Raw genomic sequence first — 15,741 nt, forward strand, 5'->3', positions numbered from 1 at the left:
GAGGCCCCAGCGACCCCTCCCTGGTCCTCTAATATTATGGCACACAGGTCCTGTGGTGTTGTCCTGGGCCCTCCTCACTGCACCCTGGGAGGAACTGGACACAGGAGACCAGTGTAGAGCCTGTCCTTTATAGGTCTCTGCCTGTCCCGTCCGTCCGTCCGTCTGTGTATATGCCTGTATATTTCTATAGAAGGGGAAAGAGCTCATGTAAAAACCCAAAATACAATTTCGCTGTGAGCGCCCATAGTGCTGGTCAGCCCAGTGTGGCTGTGAAGCCCCAAGCAAGTCATGGCAAGCCGGGCTGTGGCCCTCCTTCCGGGCCCTCTAGGAGACAGTGGGGTCCTTGGCTTTGGGGGGCTCGGAGCCCGTCAGCAGGGAGATGGTGGGGTCATCTGCATAGTCGTCCCCCTCCGAGAAGTAGGAGCCCCCGCCCAGCTCGAAGAGCACAGGCAGGTCGTTGCTCCCCACGTCCACGGGGCCCGGCTCCATCAGGAACAGGGGTTGTGCCGTGTAGTGCACCAGCTGCTTTCCTGGGGGTGAGGCTGGGTTAGGGTGCTGACAGGAGGGGGCGGGAGGGGGCAGGAGGGTGGGCTTGCTCACCTGAGTCAGAACCACTGTCCTCTGCCTCAAGAGGCTTAGGGGGCTCCTGGGGAGACAGGAGCTCCTGGATCTGCTGAGACAGGAGGGCAGTGAGGGTGCTGCTCGCCCCCTCCTCCCCCACCCCCCGACGCCCCATTCTACACACATTGGCCAGGCTGCTGTCCAGGTCGGGCAGGTTCATGTCTGGCACCGAGGGGCTGAACAGCTGCGAGAGAGGAGGACAGTCAGGCTGGGCCTGTGAGCAGGACGGGAGGGGGGGGGGCGGGACGCGGCTCACATCCAGCAGGGCGGTGGTGTCCACGCTGAAGCCGTGGCTTGTCAGCACAGTCTGCAGGTTGTCCAGGTTGGAGTCCATGGTGTCCAAGTGCTCACTGAGCTCGGCCCTGGCCGGAGTGAGTGGGGCAGTTGAGGCCCCACCTCAGGTGCCCCCACCCAGCCACCCTCCCCGGTAGCCACACCCCTTCCTGCTTGAGGCCAGAGGGGCAATGTGTGCAGACAGGGCCCAGGTGCCCGGACAGTGGCTCAGGCCACGCTGGCTGGTCCTGTCACCGCCAGGCCCTGTAAGGCCTCTGGCAGCACTTCAGGCTGGGCCCAGATGGCGGGGGGCCAGGAGGGTCCTGGGCCCAGCACAGCTGGGGGCAGTGTCTCAGGCGTGATCCAGTCTTGCCTTGGCGTGGAAGACCGGAGGAATGGGGAAGGGACTCGTGTTCAGTGTGCGGGGGCTGGTCTCTGCCCTGGTGCATACAGGAAAGACACCAGACAGGGTGGCCATGACCGAGAATATCCTGGGCCATCTGGCCCACCTGGACGAATGGCCAAGCCAGCTCCTAGAGGTTCCCATGAGGCCCAGCCCCACCCTGGGAGAAGCAAATCTGTACAGCAGTAGGGACCCTGGCCATACCAGCAGCCATGCCGGGCTGGGAGGCCTGGCCCCATCAGTCGGTGACTTGGGCACCAACTTGGGCTCCAGAGCCTGGGGGCTACCCCTGCTGCAGAGGGCCCAGGCTGCCCGGTCACCAGGCAGGGCCGAGTGGTCCGCAGCTGGGCAGGGGCCCGAGCTCTGGCGGAGCCCTCCTCCCTCCCCAGCGGGGACGGCGCTAACCCTGGCTGGAATCGGCCATGCAGAGAGGAAGAGGGGTAGGGGAAGAGGCGGGCGACCCCAGACATCTGTGGAGCGCGAGCCAAACTGCAAGATACAAAGAAAAGAGCCCCCATTGCAGGCAGGGGCTGGGCGGGCGCTACACCCCCCGCCCCTGCGCCCGGCCTCTGGGAAAGCGACTGCTGAGCAGCAGGACCAGGTGACAGCTGGAGCCAGTGTGGCCCAGAAGCAGCTGCAATGGACAACACACGCTGGCTCCTGCAGTGACAAGGCTGTCACTGTGTCCCCCCGCACCTGCCCCAGGCTGAGCTCATGACCAGGTCTGCGGACTCACCCCCAGCAACCCCTGTGCCCAGCCCCCAGGACAGTCCGAGCCAGAGGCCGGGGACATGTCCAGGGGGTGTGGAGGGCGGCACTCACTTGTCCAGGCAGGCTACGCTGAGGCACTTCTCAGGGGATGAGGTGGGTGGGGTTGAGGGGGGCTGGCCCCCTGCCTCTGTGAGGGGCGTGGCCGAGGTGGCAGGGGCGGGCTCACTCTCCCGCAGGATGGAGTCGATGAGGGCAGTCGGGGACAGGGGGGTCTCCACCACGGAGGACAGGCGCCTGGGGCTCGCCTCCTCCACCGGGGGGCTCTGAGGAGGGCTGGGGGGCTCATCCTTGACTCGCACCCTGGGGCTGCTGGACAGGGGCCTGCAGGGCGGGGCACACACATCAGCAGGCCCCTCAGTGGCCCCAGCCCTCTTCTGACCGCCGGGGAGGTGACCAGGTCCCCACCCCTCATCTATGCTCCTGCTCGGGGAGGTCGGGGGGCTGCCGGGAATCAGCTCAGTGATGTCCGAGATGATGGGTCCGCAGCTGGAAATCGCATCTGAGGAGTAGAGGCTGGAGCCGCTGTAGGCCGGAGACGGGGCCTGCCATCAAAGGAGGTGACACTCGCCGCTCATGCTGAGGTGGCACCCGCCCCCCCGCCAGGCCCGTGGTGCCGGGGCTCACCGAGTAAGGCCCAGAGCTGGGGATGGGCTCCAGGGAGTACTGCCGGCCGTACTTGGGCAAGGGGTGTGCTGAGCTGCTGTCGTTCAGCATCAGGGGACTGCGGGCAAGGGCGGGTTAGCGGTCTCTCGGCCCCGTGGCACCCAGGACCCAGAGTGGAGGGATGGGCACCCCGAGCGCCTCACATCTTTCTCTTCACCCCCAGGATCCGGTTGGACTGCACCAGCGAAATGAGGAACTGGATAAGCTGCGGGGGGAGAGGCACGTCAGCCCAGCCGGGGACGGGGACGGCAGGCGCCCTGCGGCCCGGTGCGTACCTTGTTGACCACTTTCTGCTGCTGGGCGTGCTTCTGCCGCAGGCTGGCCACCTCCCGCCACAGGGCCTCGTTCTCACTGCAAGAGACCAGGGTGCAGCCAGTGGGGACAGGTTCCAGGAGCCCCAGGCTGAAGGGGCTCCAGAGACACCCCACTCCAACCCAGGCAGCTGCAGGGCTGTTGGTGACCACACGTTGCTGGCTTTCCTCACCCTCCTTCCTTGGCTGCACTTGGGTGGGGGGGGGGGGGCGCACAGGGGTCAGTGGAGGGCAAGATGGAGGTTGAGGTCAGATGCAGTCAGGGTGTGCAGGCTGCACCCCAGGATCCTGGCCGAGACTTGCTGGGGCCTTCCTGGACAGCTGAGGTGTCAAACCCTCAACTCCCAATCCCCACTGTGACGCAGACTGAGCCCAAGATGGGAGGGGAGGCAGGGACAAGCCAGCTCTTGAGGCTGCAGAGCTGTACCTTTGGGGGCTCAGGGCCTGGGAGTGGCTCAGAGGTGGCCCGAGGGGAGCGAACAGCCAACTGAGACATCCTCCCAACCAGGTGAACAGGGCTGCCCTTCAGAGAGGACAGCACCTCACACCCCCATTTCCTTGACATAAAGTTGACCTTCTTGGCCTCACCTTGAGAGGTGTCTGTGCCCGGGGAGGTGAAGCGCCCCTGGCCCCCCAAGTGAAATCAGAGCCCAGCAGCCACGTCCAAGGACCTGCCCCCGAGCACCTTTGAGGCTACCCTGAGCCAAGGACAGCCACCCCAGGCAGGGGTCCCTGCAGTCCCCAGGGCCCTCAAGTCCATGGGAGGAAACCCACACTAGCCTTCCTAGGGGTCCTGGCTTGCGGGGGAGCACAGGCCTGGCATGTGGTCACTAGACACATAACGGGTGGGGGCTCCAGAAAGCACAAGTGCTCCTTGCTCCCCAGGCCAAGGTGGGGACAGGCTGGGGAGGTGACACCTGTGCTGAGTGATGCCAGCGACACGGGAGCCAGCAGGAGGGGTCTGAACACCCTGGCCTGTGGGGAGAGCCCGGAGGTCAGCCCCCCGGTGTGGCTGGCGTTTGGAGCCCGGCCCTGCCTGTCGCCGTAGGATGCAGTTAGACCTCGCCTCCTGGGAAAGGAGGCCGGAGGGGCAGGGCCCGAGGGCGCGCAAGTGCAGGTTCCAGTCTGTGTCTGGGGGACAGGAGGCCTAAGAGAACCTGCCACACATACCAAGGAGCAGAGGCCCCAGGACAGTGGCCGCGCCCGCCCGTCACCCCTCCCCCGTGAGACCTACTGCTTCATGGCCAGCAGCTTGGAGTCCATGCTCTCCTGCTTCCCCTTCATCAGCTGCACGTCGGTCAGCAGCTTGGTGACACTGTCCTGGTGAATCTTTATGTCCTCGCTCTTCAGGGTGGATACCTGGGTCCCCACAGGGAGGGTCACTGCGATGTCCCCCGGAAGGGGGTTCTGGGACATGGGGAAGGGCCCAAGGGGCAGCAGCCTGCAGCGGCTGGTGGGGCCATGGGAAAGAGGCCAGAATGGACGAGCGGGGAGGGGGGTCAGAGGACTCGGGACAGGGAGGTTGGCTACTTACGCTGGTCACTTTCCTCTTGATGTTCTCCAGGAGCTGCTCCTGGCCGCGCAGGAAGCATGGGTGCTGGAACTCGGTGTCATCCCTCTCTGGCTTGACTAGGCCGCCCTGCTCAATGTGGACCACCTTCCGGAAGCCGTCTGCACAGGGTGGGGTGGGGCGGCTCTGCCTCAGGCCTGGGGCCACAGCTCCCTCCACAGCCCGGCCAAGCCCCTCCGGAAGACGAAGGGAGGCTCCCCTCACGCCTAGCACCACTGTTCCAGAGACCGCGGGGCGCACACAGCAGCCCCTCCCCAACAGACGTGGCTGTGTCTGGCTGGGGCTTCGGGAGCTATTCCCGGGGACCTCAGGCCCCGCAGGGACACTGCACTCCTTGTCTGCCCCTGGCCCACACAGCGACAAAACCTGGGGCTCCATCCTTGTCACAGGCAGGGCCACTGTGCTGGCGCCCCCGCCGCCCCTGCGCGCCCAGCGGCAGACACTCACACATGTTGAGCTGCCGCACGAAGCTGGCCATGTTGTTGTGCTTGAAGTACTTGGGCAGCACCTCCTTGGCAAACTGGCCTTGGTCGAAGACGTGGAAGCTGTTCCCACTCTGCCAGGAGACATGCGGGTGGTCACACACGGCTGGCGGCCACGCTCCCGACTGCGGGCGGGGCCCTGGGAGCCACTCGGCCAGAGCGAGCTGCGGGACCTCAGCACAGCCAGGGAACCGCGCCCTGGGGCCCCCTCAGGGCCAAGCTCACGTTTGTGGAACAGCACAGTGCTCCTGGGCCAGTCTCCGGGGGTCCCACTTTAGCTTTAACCAGCAAACTGACCCTACAGACAGCCAAGACCCCAAATACAGGCAGCAGTGAAAATGGGGACCAGTTGTAGCTCCTCTGGAGGGAAACGCACAGAGCCAAGAAACGCAACCTCCTTTTCCTTTGGGCATCTGAAGGGAGAACAGATTGTATGAAATGCCTGCATTATCCTCTCCGTCCATTTCGGCCCCGAGGGAGCAGGGCAGAGCCCGTGCTGGTGCGGGCACGCAACCGTGAGCGCGCCACGGACTCCCAGAGCAGGCGCCCCGTCGGGGACGGGCGTTAGACAGACAAAGGGGGACCCAAGAAAACTGGAGTTTATTTATAAAAAACTGTGTTTATTCTCACAGGCTTAAACTTCAGTCACCTTCAAAGTACTTGCCATTGGACGTGATACACCCATTGAGGCTTTTCCCCGCTGCTCACAAGTGTTTGAATTTGTTGACCTTGAGGCTTTTTAGTGCTTCTGCCGTTTTTCGTTTTACCTCTTCCACATCGGCAAAATGTTTCCCTTGGCGGACTTTTTTTGTCCGGGGAAACAAACAAAAATGTCGCTCGGCCTGAGACTGGGTGAACAGGAAGGGTGGGGCACGGGGTTCCTGATGTTTTTGGTGAAAACTGCTGAACACTCAGCACCGTGTGGGCAGGTGCGCCCACACATCACCCACCATGAAATGGGCAAACGTGTTGAAAGAAATCTTCAAAATAAAAATCCACTGAAGCCGAACACAACCTCTCACAACAACGCCAGCGGCTGCATTAAAGCAGAGGGGTTCCTAGGACACTCACTTAGCAGGGGACGTCTGGACTACATGGGGCCTGCCCTCCAGAAGATAATTCCGGGTTTTTTGGGTCCCCCCTCGTATGGGCAGGGACAAGCCACGATGATCCCTGCAGTGCTGCCCTGGGACTGGAGCGCTGCTGTTCAGTATCTACATATATGAGGTCTGTCCAGAAGGTATCCGTCCAGCTACGTAATAGGAAAAATAGAGCTATTGATTGATGAAGACACAAGATACAACAAACATTGTACACAGGACAGTGACGCCTCAGTCCCCATCCAAAGTAGGCACCTGGGGCCTCACACAGTTCTCCCAATCAAGTGTCCCACCGTATTTTCCTTAATCTCATCGATGGTCTGAAATCTCTTCCCTCTCAAAGGTGATTTCAGTTTTGGGAAAAGCCAGGTCTGGGCTGTGGAGGGGCTGCGTCACCCGCGTGAGTTGATGTTTTGTCAACAAACTGCACGAGACGTGACGCATGAGCGGGCGTGCGTGATGAAGCCGCCAATCACCGGTCGCCCACACCGGCGGCCCCTGAACCATCCAAATCGTTTTCATGGAGGAAAGTTCAAGCTTAATGCAGAATTTGATGCAGATTCGTTGCTCTACTTGTTCAGTTATTTTGAATGTGATGGCCACACAGGACACAGGCTCACTCAACACCTACCACCTCCACTGACTAGTATAGTGAAGTCATCATTGTTCGCATATGCGTGTTCCAGTCCCCTTGCCTTGTCTGCCAATTACACTGAGGTCGTGCAAACGGTTCTTATTACATTAGCAATGGCTGGACATTTTCCGGACAGACCTCATATACGTGGACACTGAAGCAAAAACATGTAGACATGAAGGAAAGCTTAAAATTTTTTCCTCCAAAGAAGCAATAAGAAAACTGGCAAAAAAATGTTACAGCCAACCCTGGCTGGTGTGGCTCAGTGGACTGAATGCTGGCCTGTGAACCAAAAGGTCGCTGGTTCAATTCCCAGTCAGAGCAGGTGTATAGGTTGCAGGCCAGGGCCTGAGTTGGGGACGCGTGAGAGGTAACCACACATCGATGTTTCTCTCCCTCTCTTCCCCTCTCTAAAAATAAATAAATAAAGTCTTAAAAATATTTTTTAAATGTTACAGCCAACTTTTTCAAACCTCTGAAAAATTGAACAAAGGGCTCTGGCTGGTGTGGCTCAGTGGGTTGAGCGCCAGCCTATGAACCAAAAGGTTGCCGGTTCAATTCCTGGTCATGGCACATGTCTGGGCTGTGGGCTCAGTCGTGTATGAGGGAGCGGTTTCTCCCTCTCTTTCACCCGCCCTTCCCCTCTCTCTAAAAATAAATAAAATCTAGAAAATAAAAACAAAAAATTTAAATTGAAAAGAAGAAATAAAAAAGCAAGTTCCACTTTTGGGATGACAGTGAGAGCTGACCCACTGAACCACTTCCAAGTGACACAAGCTTAGTGTATTTACTTAACTGTCCCCAAGGCACATAACAGAAGAAGAAACACTTATTCAAGAAAATCTACTACACGACTCTCTCCCTCCTGTCACACTGGTTAGCTGCCTTGACCCACATGACACTGGAGGCTGTGGCCAAGAAGGTGGCTGCCTGTGTCACGAGAGGGCAGGTCACAGCATTTTTCTTCTGACGTGGCTCCAAGGTGAAGAGGCTAGGGTCCCCCTTCTCCACTTCGCTCCCACCCACAGAAGGGAGGCTCTAACACAGCCACGGCAGGCTGAGGAGTCTGCGGCTCCCCGCACCTCACCCAGCCAGCAGGCAGAACCAAGCACCCAGGCTGGGAGAGGCCAGCTGAGCGGCCCAGCAGCCCCTGCCTCACAGAGCCCAGAGCACCAGCTCAGTGTAAGCTGGCGGGGGGGTGGGAGGCACTCCGAAGGCAGAGGGCTCCCCAGAGCCCCCCTCCGCCCCCAGAGGGAGCTCACCTTGCTTGAAAATGAGGGCAGACAGTTCAACCCTAAGGGTCCTCTGGAAAAGAGCAGGTCCCTTCAATTGAGTACAAGCTAAACCACGGCCAGCTTGTCCAAGCAGGAAGGAGTCAACTGAGAGCTCTCCTGGGGTCAGAAAAAACCTCGAAGTCTGACCTCGAAAACTACCACTGCTCGAATTTCACTTGGATCAGACTGCTGACCAGTGTCTGCCCTAGGGAACCACAGCACCGTCAGGCGGCGGCTGCTGCAGAGTCTAAAGGTCCAGCAGGAGGCAAGACCCACCCGAGCTCCAGACGGAGGAAGCAGCCTCACTACAACAGCCCAGGTGAGAAACAAAGGGGCAGGGAGCAACCGAAACTCGCTTCCTCGGGGGTACGGGGGGTGGAGATCATCCAGAAATCTTAAATAACCCAAAATGTAGTTTGTCTTTTCTTTTTCCCTTTCTTTGTTGTTAACACTTTTTTAGCAAGAGCGGGAGAGGGGGAGAGGGAGAGAGGGCGAGAGAAACACCAAGTTTTTGTTGTTCTGCTCACTGATGCACTCACGGGCTGATTCCTGCTTGTGCCCTGACTGGGGATCGAATCGAACCCACAGCCTTGGCGCATGGGCACAGGGCTCTCACCAGCTGTGCTACCCAGCAGGGTCTAAAGTGAGTTTTTCAGTAAAATTTCAAGGCATGTAAAGAAACAGTAAGGGTGACCCACACACAGGAGACAGAATCTTGAGTTTCAAAGAAGCCATTACCAGGACGTTCAAGGAAAGAAAACCGTGATGGAAGGAGACAGGACAGGAGCAACGAAGACCAGAGCGGCGCAGAGCCACCAAGTGGACGCTGCAGCGGGAAGGGTGGTGAGCCACACGAAACGAAGACGCAGCAGGGGACAGGTGGACAGAGAGGACAAAAGGCGGAGGACAGAGTGAAGCGTGGCCCTGACTCCACGGGGAGCGGGGAGGGCACGCCCAGAAACAAGTATTCAAAGTAAGGTCTAAAAACGCCCCAAATTTTCTTTAAAATAAATCCACAAACATGGCATGTCTCTCCATTTACTTAGGTCACCTCTGCTTTCTTTCAAAAATGCTCTTATAGTTTTACACTTTCAGCATACAGGTCCTTGTTTTTATTAGAGTTATATTTAAGTACTTTTTTCTTGAGCAATTGTAAGTGGTATTTAAAAAAATCAATTTCCGCCCTGGCTGGTGTGGCTCAGTGGGTTGAGAAGCATTCTGCAACCCGAAAGGTCGCTGGTTCGATTCCCAGTCAGGGTACATGCCTGGGTTGTGGGTCGGGTCCCCAGCTGGGGGCATGTCAGAAGCAACCGATCAATGTATCTCTCACATATCAATGTTTTCCTCTTTCTCCCTCCCTTCCCATCTCTCTAAAAATAAATAAATAAAATCTTAAAAAAAAAAAAATCAATCTCTTATCACTCATTGCTAGTATGCAGAATTACAAGCAAAGTTCATTTTTAGTTCTAGGAGTATTCTGTAGATTCCTTAGGATTTTTTTTTTAAGTTGTACATTTTATTTTTTTATTTTTTAGGATTTTCTATGTAGACATTCATGCTATCTGTGAATCAAGACAGTTTTACTTTACATATACCTTTAATATAATAATATAACAAACCTTTAATTTTTTTTCAAACTTCCCTAAGGTTCTGGAAAGGACTTCCGGTATAGTGCTGATGAGAAGTGAGCCTGTCCTGGCCTGGGGGCGCAGTGGTGGTCACGCAGTCTGTCCCCGCTGCCTCTGACACTGGGTGCAGGTGCTCTTGCAGACCCGCCGTACCAGGCTGAGGAAGTTCCCTGCTCGTCCCAGCCTCCGAGGGTTTTCTTTTTTTTTTTTTAAACATCATGGATGTCAACTTCCGTCAAATGCTTTTTATGCATCACATGATTGTGTGGTCTTTCTTCTTTAGATGTTTTAAGTTGAATAATTAAAACATTTTTGAGCCATCCTTGCATTCTTGGGATAAATCCAATTTGTTGTGAATTTCTTGACTTGCTGATTTTTTATAGCAGACACTACGAAGGATACTGGTCTGTAGTTTTCTTGGATTGTCTTTGTCTGACTTTGGTATGAAGGTAATGCTGGCCTCATAAAAGAGTTGCAGAGTTCCTGCCTCTGCGTTTCTGAAGAAGAATGTATGTGATTGGTGTTTCTTCTTTGAATGTTTGAATTTGCCTGTAAAATTATTTGGGCCTGAAGATTTCTTTTTAGGAAGGCTTAGAACTAGGAATTCAATTTATTTAATAGATTCAGGACCATTAAGATTGTTTCACTTTGGGTGAGTTGTAGCAGTCTGTGGTTTTCAAGGAATTGGTCCATTCTACCTACGTTGTCAAAAAGTTGATCCCAGTATTTCCCGATGAGTATATTACTGTCTGCTGAGTCTATAGTGATCTGTCCTTGTCTGTTCCTATTTGCTCGTTTTGTTTTCTCGTCAGTCATGCCACAAGTTACCAATTTTGACCTTTTTAAAGAATCAGCTTTTGAATTCTTTTATTGGACTTCATTGCCTTCAATTTCACTGCTTTCTTCCATTATCTTTACTACTCCCTTCCCTCCACTTGCTCTGGGATTACTCTGCTCTTCTCATCTTTCCACTCAGGGTGGAAGCTCAGAAGCCATTCCCACCCCGAGACAGCCACGTAACAGCCGCCAAGCACAGCTCGAGGCAGATGCTGGGAATGTCTGCAGCAAGGGAGGCGGGATCCCCTCAGACAGAAGACGAGGGAGAACTAGGGTTCCTTCAAGGGCCGCAGCCTCCCCCAGGTCTGTTGGAGGGGCTCCCAGGTGGCATCTCTCGCCCCTGCAGGTGACTTGCTTCCTCCTCTCCTGACTGGGCCTCTCTACATGGCTGGTCACCTGGGACGCCTCTCCCCCCCATTTCTAAAAAGGAACATAACCTGCATCACATTCACCACGTTAATCACATGCAGTTATTTACACCACAAGCAGGAACAGAAAACATTCTCCTCACCCCCAATTACACTCCCGCCCCTTTGCAGTCAATCCCCTCCTTCACCTCCAGGAAACCCTGAGTCAGACTTGCGTCCCCAAGGCATTACGTTCCCCAGAATGTCATGTGAAGGGAATGGCAGGGCACTTGGCCTGCTGCATGTGGAGGGGCCAGTGCCACAGGGACCCACTGCCTGTTCCTCTGAAGTGCTCCCCGCATTCCCTGCAGTCTGGTCACCCCCATGCCACACTGCGGCTGTGTCCAGCTTTGACTATTACGAATAAAAGCATTATCAACGCTTGTGTCTAGGTTTTTTCCTTCTAGAAGTCTGTTTCCATTCCAGCTCTTGTGGATCTATCTCTGTTACACTATTTAGTTTGTCAGCAGCACTCAGCATTGGTTTTTACAGCTTTATTGTTAAGCTGTGAAATCAGACGGTGTGAGTCTCCTAACTTTGCTCTCCTTTGGATAAAAAAGCTTGGCTCCCGTCATTTGCTTTTTCACATAAACTCCAGGATCAGCTTCTCAATATCTGCACAGACTTCACAGGGACTGGGTGGAGTCTCTTTTCATTTCAGCAACTCTGAGTCTCTGGCATTTCTCTCCACTTATTTAGGTCTTCTTTGATTTCTCTCTGCAGCATTCTGTAGGCGACCCCCAATGACCCCACTGCTTGGCGTTCACACCTGTGCTGCCTCCTCCCATGATGGGCTGGGTTGTGCTTTGTGACAACAGCACCCAGCAGACATGATGGCTCAGGAATACACTGCAAAGCCGCTCTGCACTTGCTCTAAGCTGACCCGTTGTCAGTAGCCCAAAGGAGAGGTCCAGGCAGTGAGGAACTCGAGCTTCTGGCCAACACCCAGTGCAGTGAACTTGGAAGCAGGTCCCTCACCCACTGCCAGGTCTTTAGGTGACTGCAGTCTCATGGGAGACCTTGGGTCAGTCGGTGACTCTCAGAAGTGAGACAGTGTGTGCTTGTGGTTTTGAGTAGTTACGTTTGGAGGTCATCACTCATACAGAATAGGTAACACAACTAGTGTGTGTGTGCGTATGCACGTGCGCGTTGTGAGGGGAAGGCAGGGAGAAAGAATGGGAGAGAAACACTGACATGAGAGAGAAACACCAACTGCTTGTCTTTTGTACACGCCCAGGCCAGGGATTGGATCTGCAACCCAGGCACGTGCCCTGACTGGGAATCGAACTGGCAACATTTCGCTCTGTGGGATGACACCCATCCAACGGAGCCACACTGTTCAGGGCAGTTTGTGTTTTTTGATACTACTGTAAATATTTCCATTTTTAATAGCTTTTTACTAGTATATTTACAAATACAGGGCAGGGGAAAAGTAGGTTTACAGTTGTTTGTATGCTCTTACTTTAAGTTTCTTATGTCTTTGAGACTCGGTGTTCTTATCTACGAAATGGCCATTTGTCAACTCTCTGCACGGCTGTGGATGGAGCAGACGCCCGGAAGGCTCAACCTCAGGCTGCACGTGAGGAGTTAACAAGGATAGCTGTGCTACTGTTAGGTGGTCATCACCGCTGCAGGCGCCTGGAGCATCTAGCCCTGCAGCGCACCTCACATCTCCTGGGGTGCAGCACTAACCTGGGGCGCTCATTCAGCATTTTGGGTCACCTGCCAGATCCCCAAGGGCGCGGCCCACAGAACCTGCTGGGTCCTGCCAGCTGTCTGAGAATGGGCTTGGCAGGCTTGCAGGCCTCGACCTGCTGAACCCGGGGAGGGGTGGGCCTGCCGTGAGAGCTCTGAAAATGGCCCATGGCCAGCTGGGTGCCCAGGTGTGACTAGGTCAGTTCTTTGAGTGGTCTCTGGGGAGTTGGGGACCTAGCTGCAGGAACTGCTCTGCCCCAGACTCTCTAACCAGAGACCCAGCCTTTCCAGCGGCCCTAGCCTTGGTGATACCCAGTCACTAGGCCTCTGGGATTTCCCCCGGCCACACACAACTGTCAGGGTCATTTCTGCTTCCAAAGAGCAGAGAATTGCACTGACCATGTTGGGACTAGAAAGAGGCCTGAGAGACACCAGGGGCCAACATCATAGCAGGGCAGGTGGACCTAAAGAGAGGTGCCCCCTTAAAACTGTCCCCGAATGCCTCCCAGCCTCATCCTGGCCCCAATCCTCAGGCCACACAGGCCAGATTCATGGCACTGCCAGTGGGCTTGGGGGTGAGGGGAATGGCACACACTGCAGGCTAGGAGCGCAGCAGCCCCTCCCCAGGACATGCCGGTGCTGTCGAAGCCCCTCCCCAGGGTGAGCTGCAGTCTCCTGCAGGACCTGTCTGGGGAGCAGCCTATTCAACTGGGACGCCACAGCAAGTGCATCTGCAACTGGACAGGATTTGGGGCGGTGATCCATTGGCTTGGCCCCCAAGCTGGGCAGAGCAGGAGCAACAAAGTCGGGACCCAGTCCCGCTGGCCAGTCTCTGTGGTGGGAAGCACCCACCCCACCCCGAGCCAGTCATTCCGCCCTGAGGGTCAGTCTCTGACTGCCCCTTGTCTTCTGCAGTAGACCAGAGGGTCTCCCTCGGCAAACCAGCGAGGAAACTCCCAGCACAAATGGGAAGGCAGTTGGCCGCCATGAGTCTGCACCAGACCTGCACGAGTGTTTCTGACACCGGCCACAGCGCTTGCGTGGTGTCCTTGAGGTCACAGGACCGGCTCCTGTCTCCAGCACGACAGCCCCACAGCAGCCCCTGTCTGCCCAGGAAAGGGCTTCCCTCCGTCCTTGAGCTAGCGCCGGGTTTCTGCATCCTTCTTGGCAACCCCATCATGTCCTGCCAAGCTGTGAACAGACCGGGCAGGATCATTCATCCCCCACGAAGAACTTGCTGACAGGGCACGTGGCTGGTGTGGCCGCTGTGGGTTGGAGGCTGTCATAGGCCGGACTGTGTCCAACGTCCCTGCACCAAGCCTTCGCCCAGGACAGAGACTGCAGGTCCTGGGCGTGTGCAGGCCGTGCTCCACCTACACGCCCAGTCTTTAAGCAGAAACAGCAAGCAGATTACGGGGCAGGGCAGATCATCGCAGAAGAATTAAGCTCTGAACACCACAGAGGAATCTGCCACTCCTCCCCAAACTGGGTAGAGTTCCCTGAAGGGTCCAGGAAAGGAAAAGGGACAGAAGGGACAATAAAGGAAGACAGAAACGGGACAAGGGGATGGTGGTAACGCGGCAGCCTATGGGAAAGCTCCCTGACCCTCTTGGGGACATGTGCCGCCCAGTAAGAAACAGGCCCTGGGGAACGGAGAGCACCCCCACCAAGGCAGCACCGGGCCCACAGAAAGTGTCACCAACAGGAGCGACGCAGGGCTGCTCTTCGTTCTCATACACACTCTGCAGGCAGAGCAGAGCTTCGGCAAACGGACCTGCTACAAGTGGGGGAACCTGGCCTCCAGCTCGGGGATCGCATCAGTCCCGGCTTTCCTTCCTTCCTAACGGCCGAAGAGTTTGCAAGGGACGTACTTAGTGGAGCCTGAGAAACTGCGCCCTGCTTGCTGGCACATGCGTTTTGGCCCTCAGGGGGTCGGGCATATTTTGGGGCACCCGGAGCCTCTGCACCGCCAGGACCGCCGTTCTAGAGACCACGCTTTTGCGGGCCCTGGGCTTCGTTCCGGCCTCCTCCGGGGCACGACGTCACAGCAGGGTGTGCAGAGCCGGGGCTCACCTCCAGCTGCAGACAAGGTCTCTGATTTCCCTCTGCAGACCCGCTGCCCGGTCTGGCACAGTCGCCCCTGTAAACAAGGCTGCTGCCGGGCAACCGGGCCCCGGGACGGCAGGAACGACGCCCTGGGAGGAGCGTGAGGCAGCGCTGCTCTGGGAGCCGCAGCAGCGGTGTCCGCACACGGGTTTGGGACCAACCGGAACTTTACGATGGTCTCCTTTCCGTCTGCACTAGATTCACGCAACGCCCTCGGATTCCTGCGCTAAGTTCTGGGTTTTTTCCCGAAAAGCTGGCGATCACGCCGCCGGTAACTTTTGGGAAGATAGAGAAGGCCACCCGGGCACAACGTTCCCTAGGAAAGTGGGCGCCGCTCAAAGCGCAGACGCACCTCCACCGCTGTCCACCAGTTAGCGAAAGCCCAAGAAGGAGAGGTCCCTCCTCCCTCTTCACCCCAGAAAAACTGACGCGGACAGGAGCCGCCAAGGCGTAAGTCCCCGATGCTTTTCCTCCCTTCGGGACCCCGCCCCCACACCCGGCGGCCGAGGCGGGGGCCTGCACTGCCCGTCCCGGGAGTGCGTCCCTCCTCACCGGGCTCCAGCAGATAAGCGCGTCGGTGTCCGGGTCGCTCACGAGAGTCCACAGCTTGGTCAGGAAGGCCGGGACGTTGCTGGGCCCCGCCGCGCCGGGGCCCACGGGCAGATCCATACCGGGCAAGGTGGAGAGAGGCGAAAGTAGCGACCGCAAAGAGAGGCAGAGGCCGGGCTAGCGCAGCCGCGGTGTCTGCAGGGCGGGCCGCGCCGCCGCCGCTCGCTGCGCACACACAGCCCCCGGGCCCTGCATGGCCGCCGCCATCTTGCGACGGGCGCGCGCACAGCGGCCCCGCCCTGGTCTCCGGCCCCAGGCTCCGCCCCGGGCGCCGCGCGCCTGCGCATCCTGGTTTCTCCTCTCCCCACCAATCAGGCCACGCGGGACGGGCCAGCCGCGCCCTCTGACCCCCCGGAC

At 57.2% G+C, this 15,741-nt stretch overlaps 1 protein-coding gene across 4 annotated transcripts; it reads right to left on the minus strand.

Annotated features, from left to right (window-relative positions):
* Window positions 1-112: 112 nt before the first annotated feature.
* On the minus strand, window positions 113-15,621 carry HSF1 (heat shock transcription factor 1). Of its 4 annotated transcripts, XM_090283174.1 has the most exons (14): window positions 15,328-15,620; window positions 5,060-5,168; window positions 4,577-4,713; window positions 4,277-4,401; window positions 3,007-3,082; window positions 2,875-2,936; window positions 2,693-2,789; window positions 2,474-2,610; window positions 2,120-2,389; window positions 1,703-1,786; window positions 878-983; window positions 746-805; window positions 601-670; window positions 113-530 (listed from the first exon to the last, which is right to left on the minus strand). In XM_090283174.1, exons 1-14 carry the CDS (start codon window positions 15,442-15,444, stop codon window positions 325-327), a joined length of 1,656 nt encoding a protein of 551 aa, XP_090139300.1. In that variant the 5' UTR covers window positions 15,445-15,620; the 3' UTR covers window positions 113-324. The 4 variants fall into 4 exon arrangements, with proteins under 4 accessions (XP_090139300.1, XP_090139299.1, XP_090139302.1 ...); XM_090283173.1 differs by having other exon boundaries at window positions 2,120-2,610; window positions 15,328-15,621; XM_090283176.1 differs by lacking the exon at window positions 1,703-1,786.
* Between the last annotated feature and the right edge of the window lie 120 nt (window positions 15,622-15,741).

This window comes from Furipterus horrens, unplaced genomic scaffold (genome assembly GCF_987537825.1).
Source record: "Furipterus horrens unplaced genomic scaffold, mFurHor1.1.pri manual_scaffold_7, whole genome shotgun sequence".
Taxonomy (NCBI): Eukaryota; Metazoa; Chordata; class Mammalia; order Chiroptera; family Furipteridae; genus Furipterus; species Furipterus horrens.

Bases quoted from the DNA above. Each gene is read 5' to 3' on its own strand.
- HSF1 (XM_090283173.1), bottom strand. From the start codon at position 15,444: ATGGATCTGCCCGTGGGCCCCGGCGCGGCGGGGCCCAGCAACGTCCCG. The intron at 671-745 runs GTGTGTAGAATG...CTGTCTCAGCAG, and splicing joins TGGACAGCAGCCTGGCCAAT to ATCCAGGAGCTCCTGTCTCC. The intron at 531-600 runs GTGAGCAAGCCC...CCTCACCCCCAG, and splicing joins GGACAGTGGTTCTGACTCAG to GAAAGCAGCTGGTGCACTAC.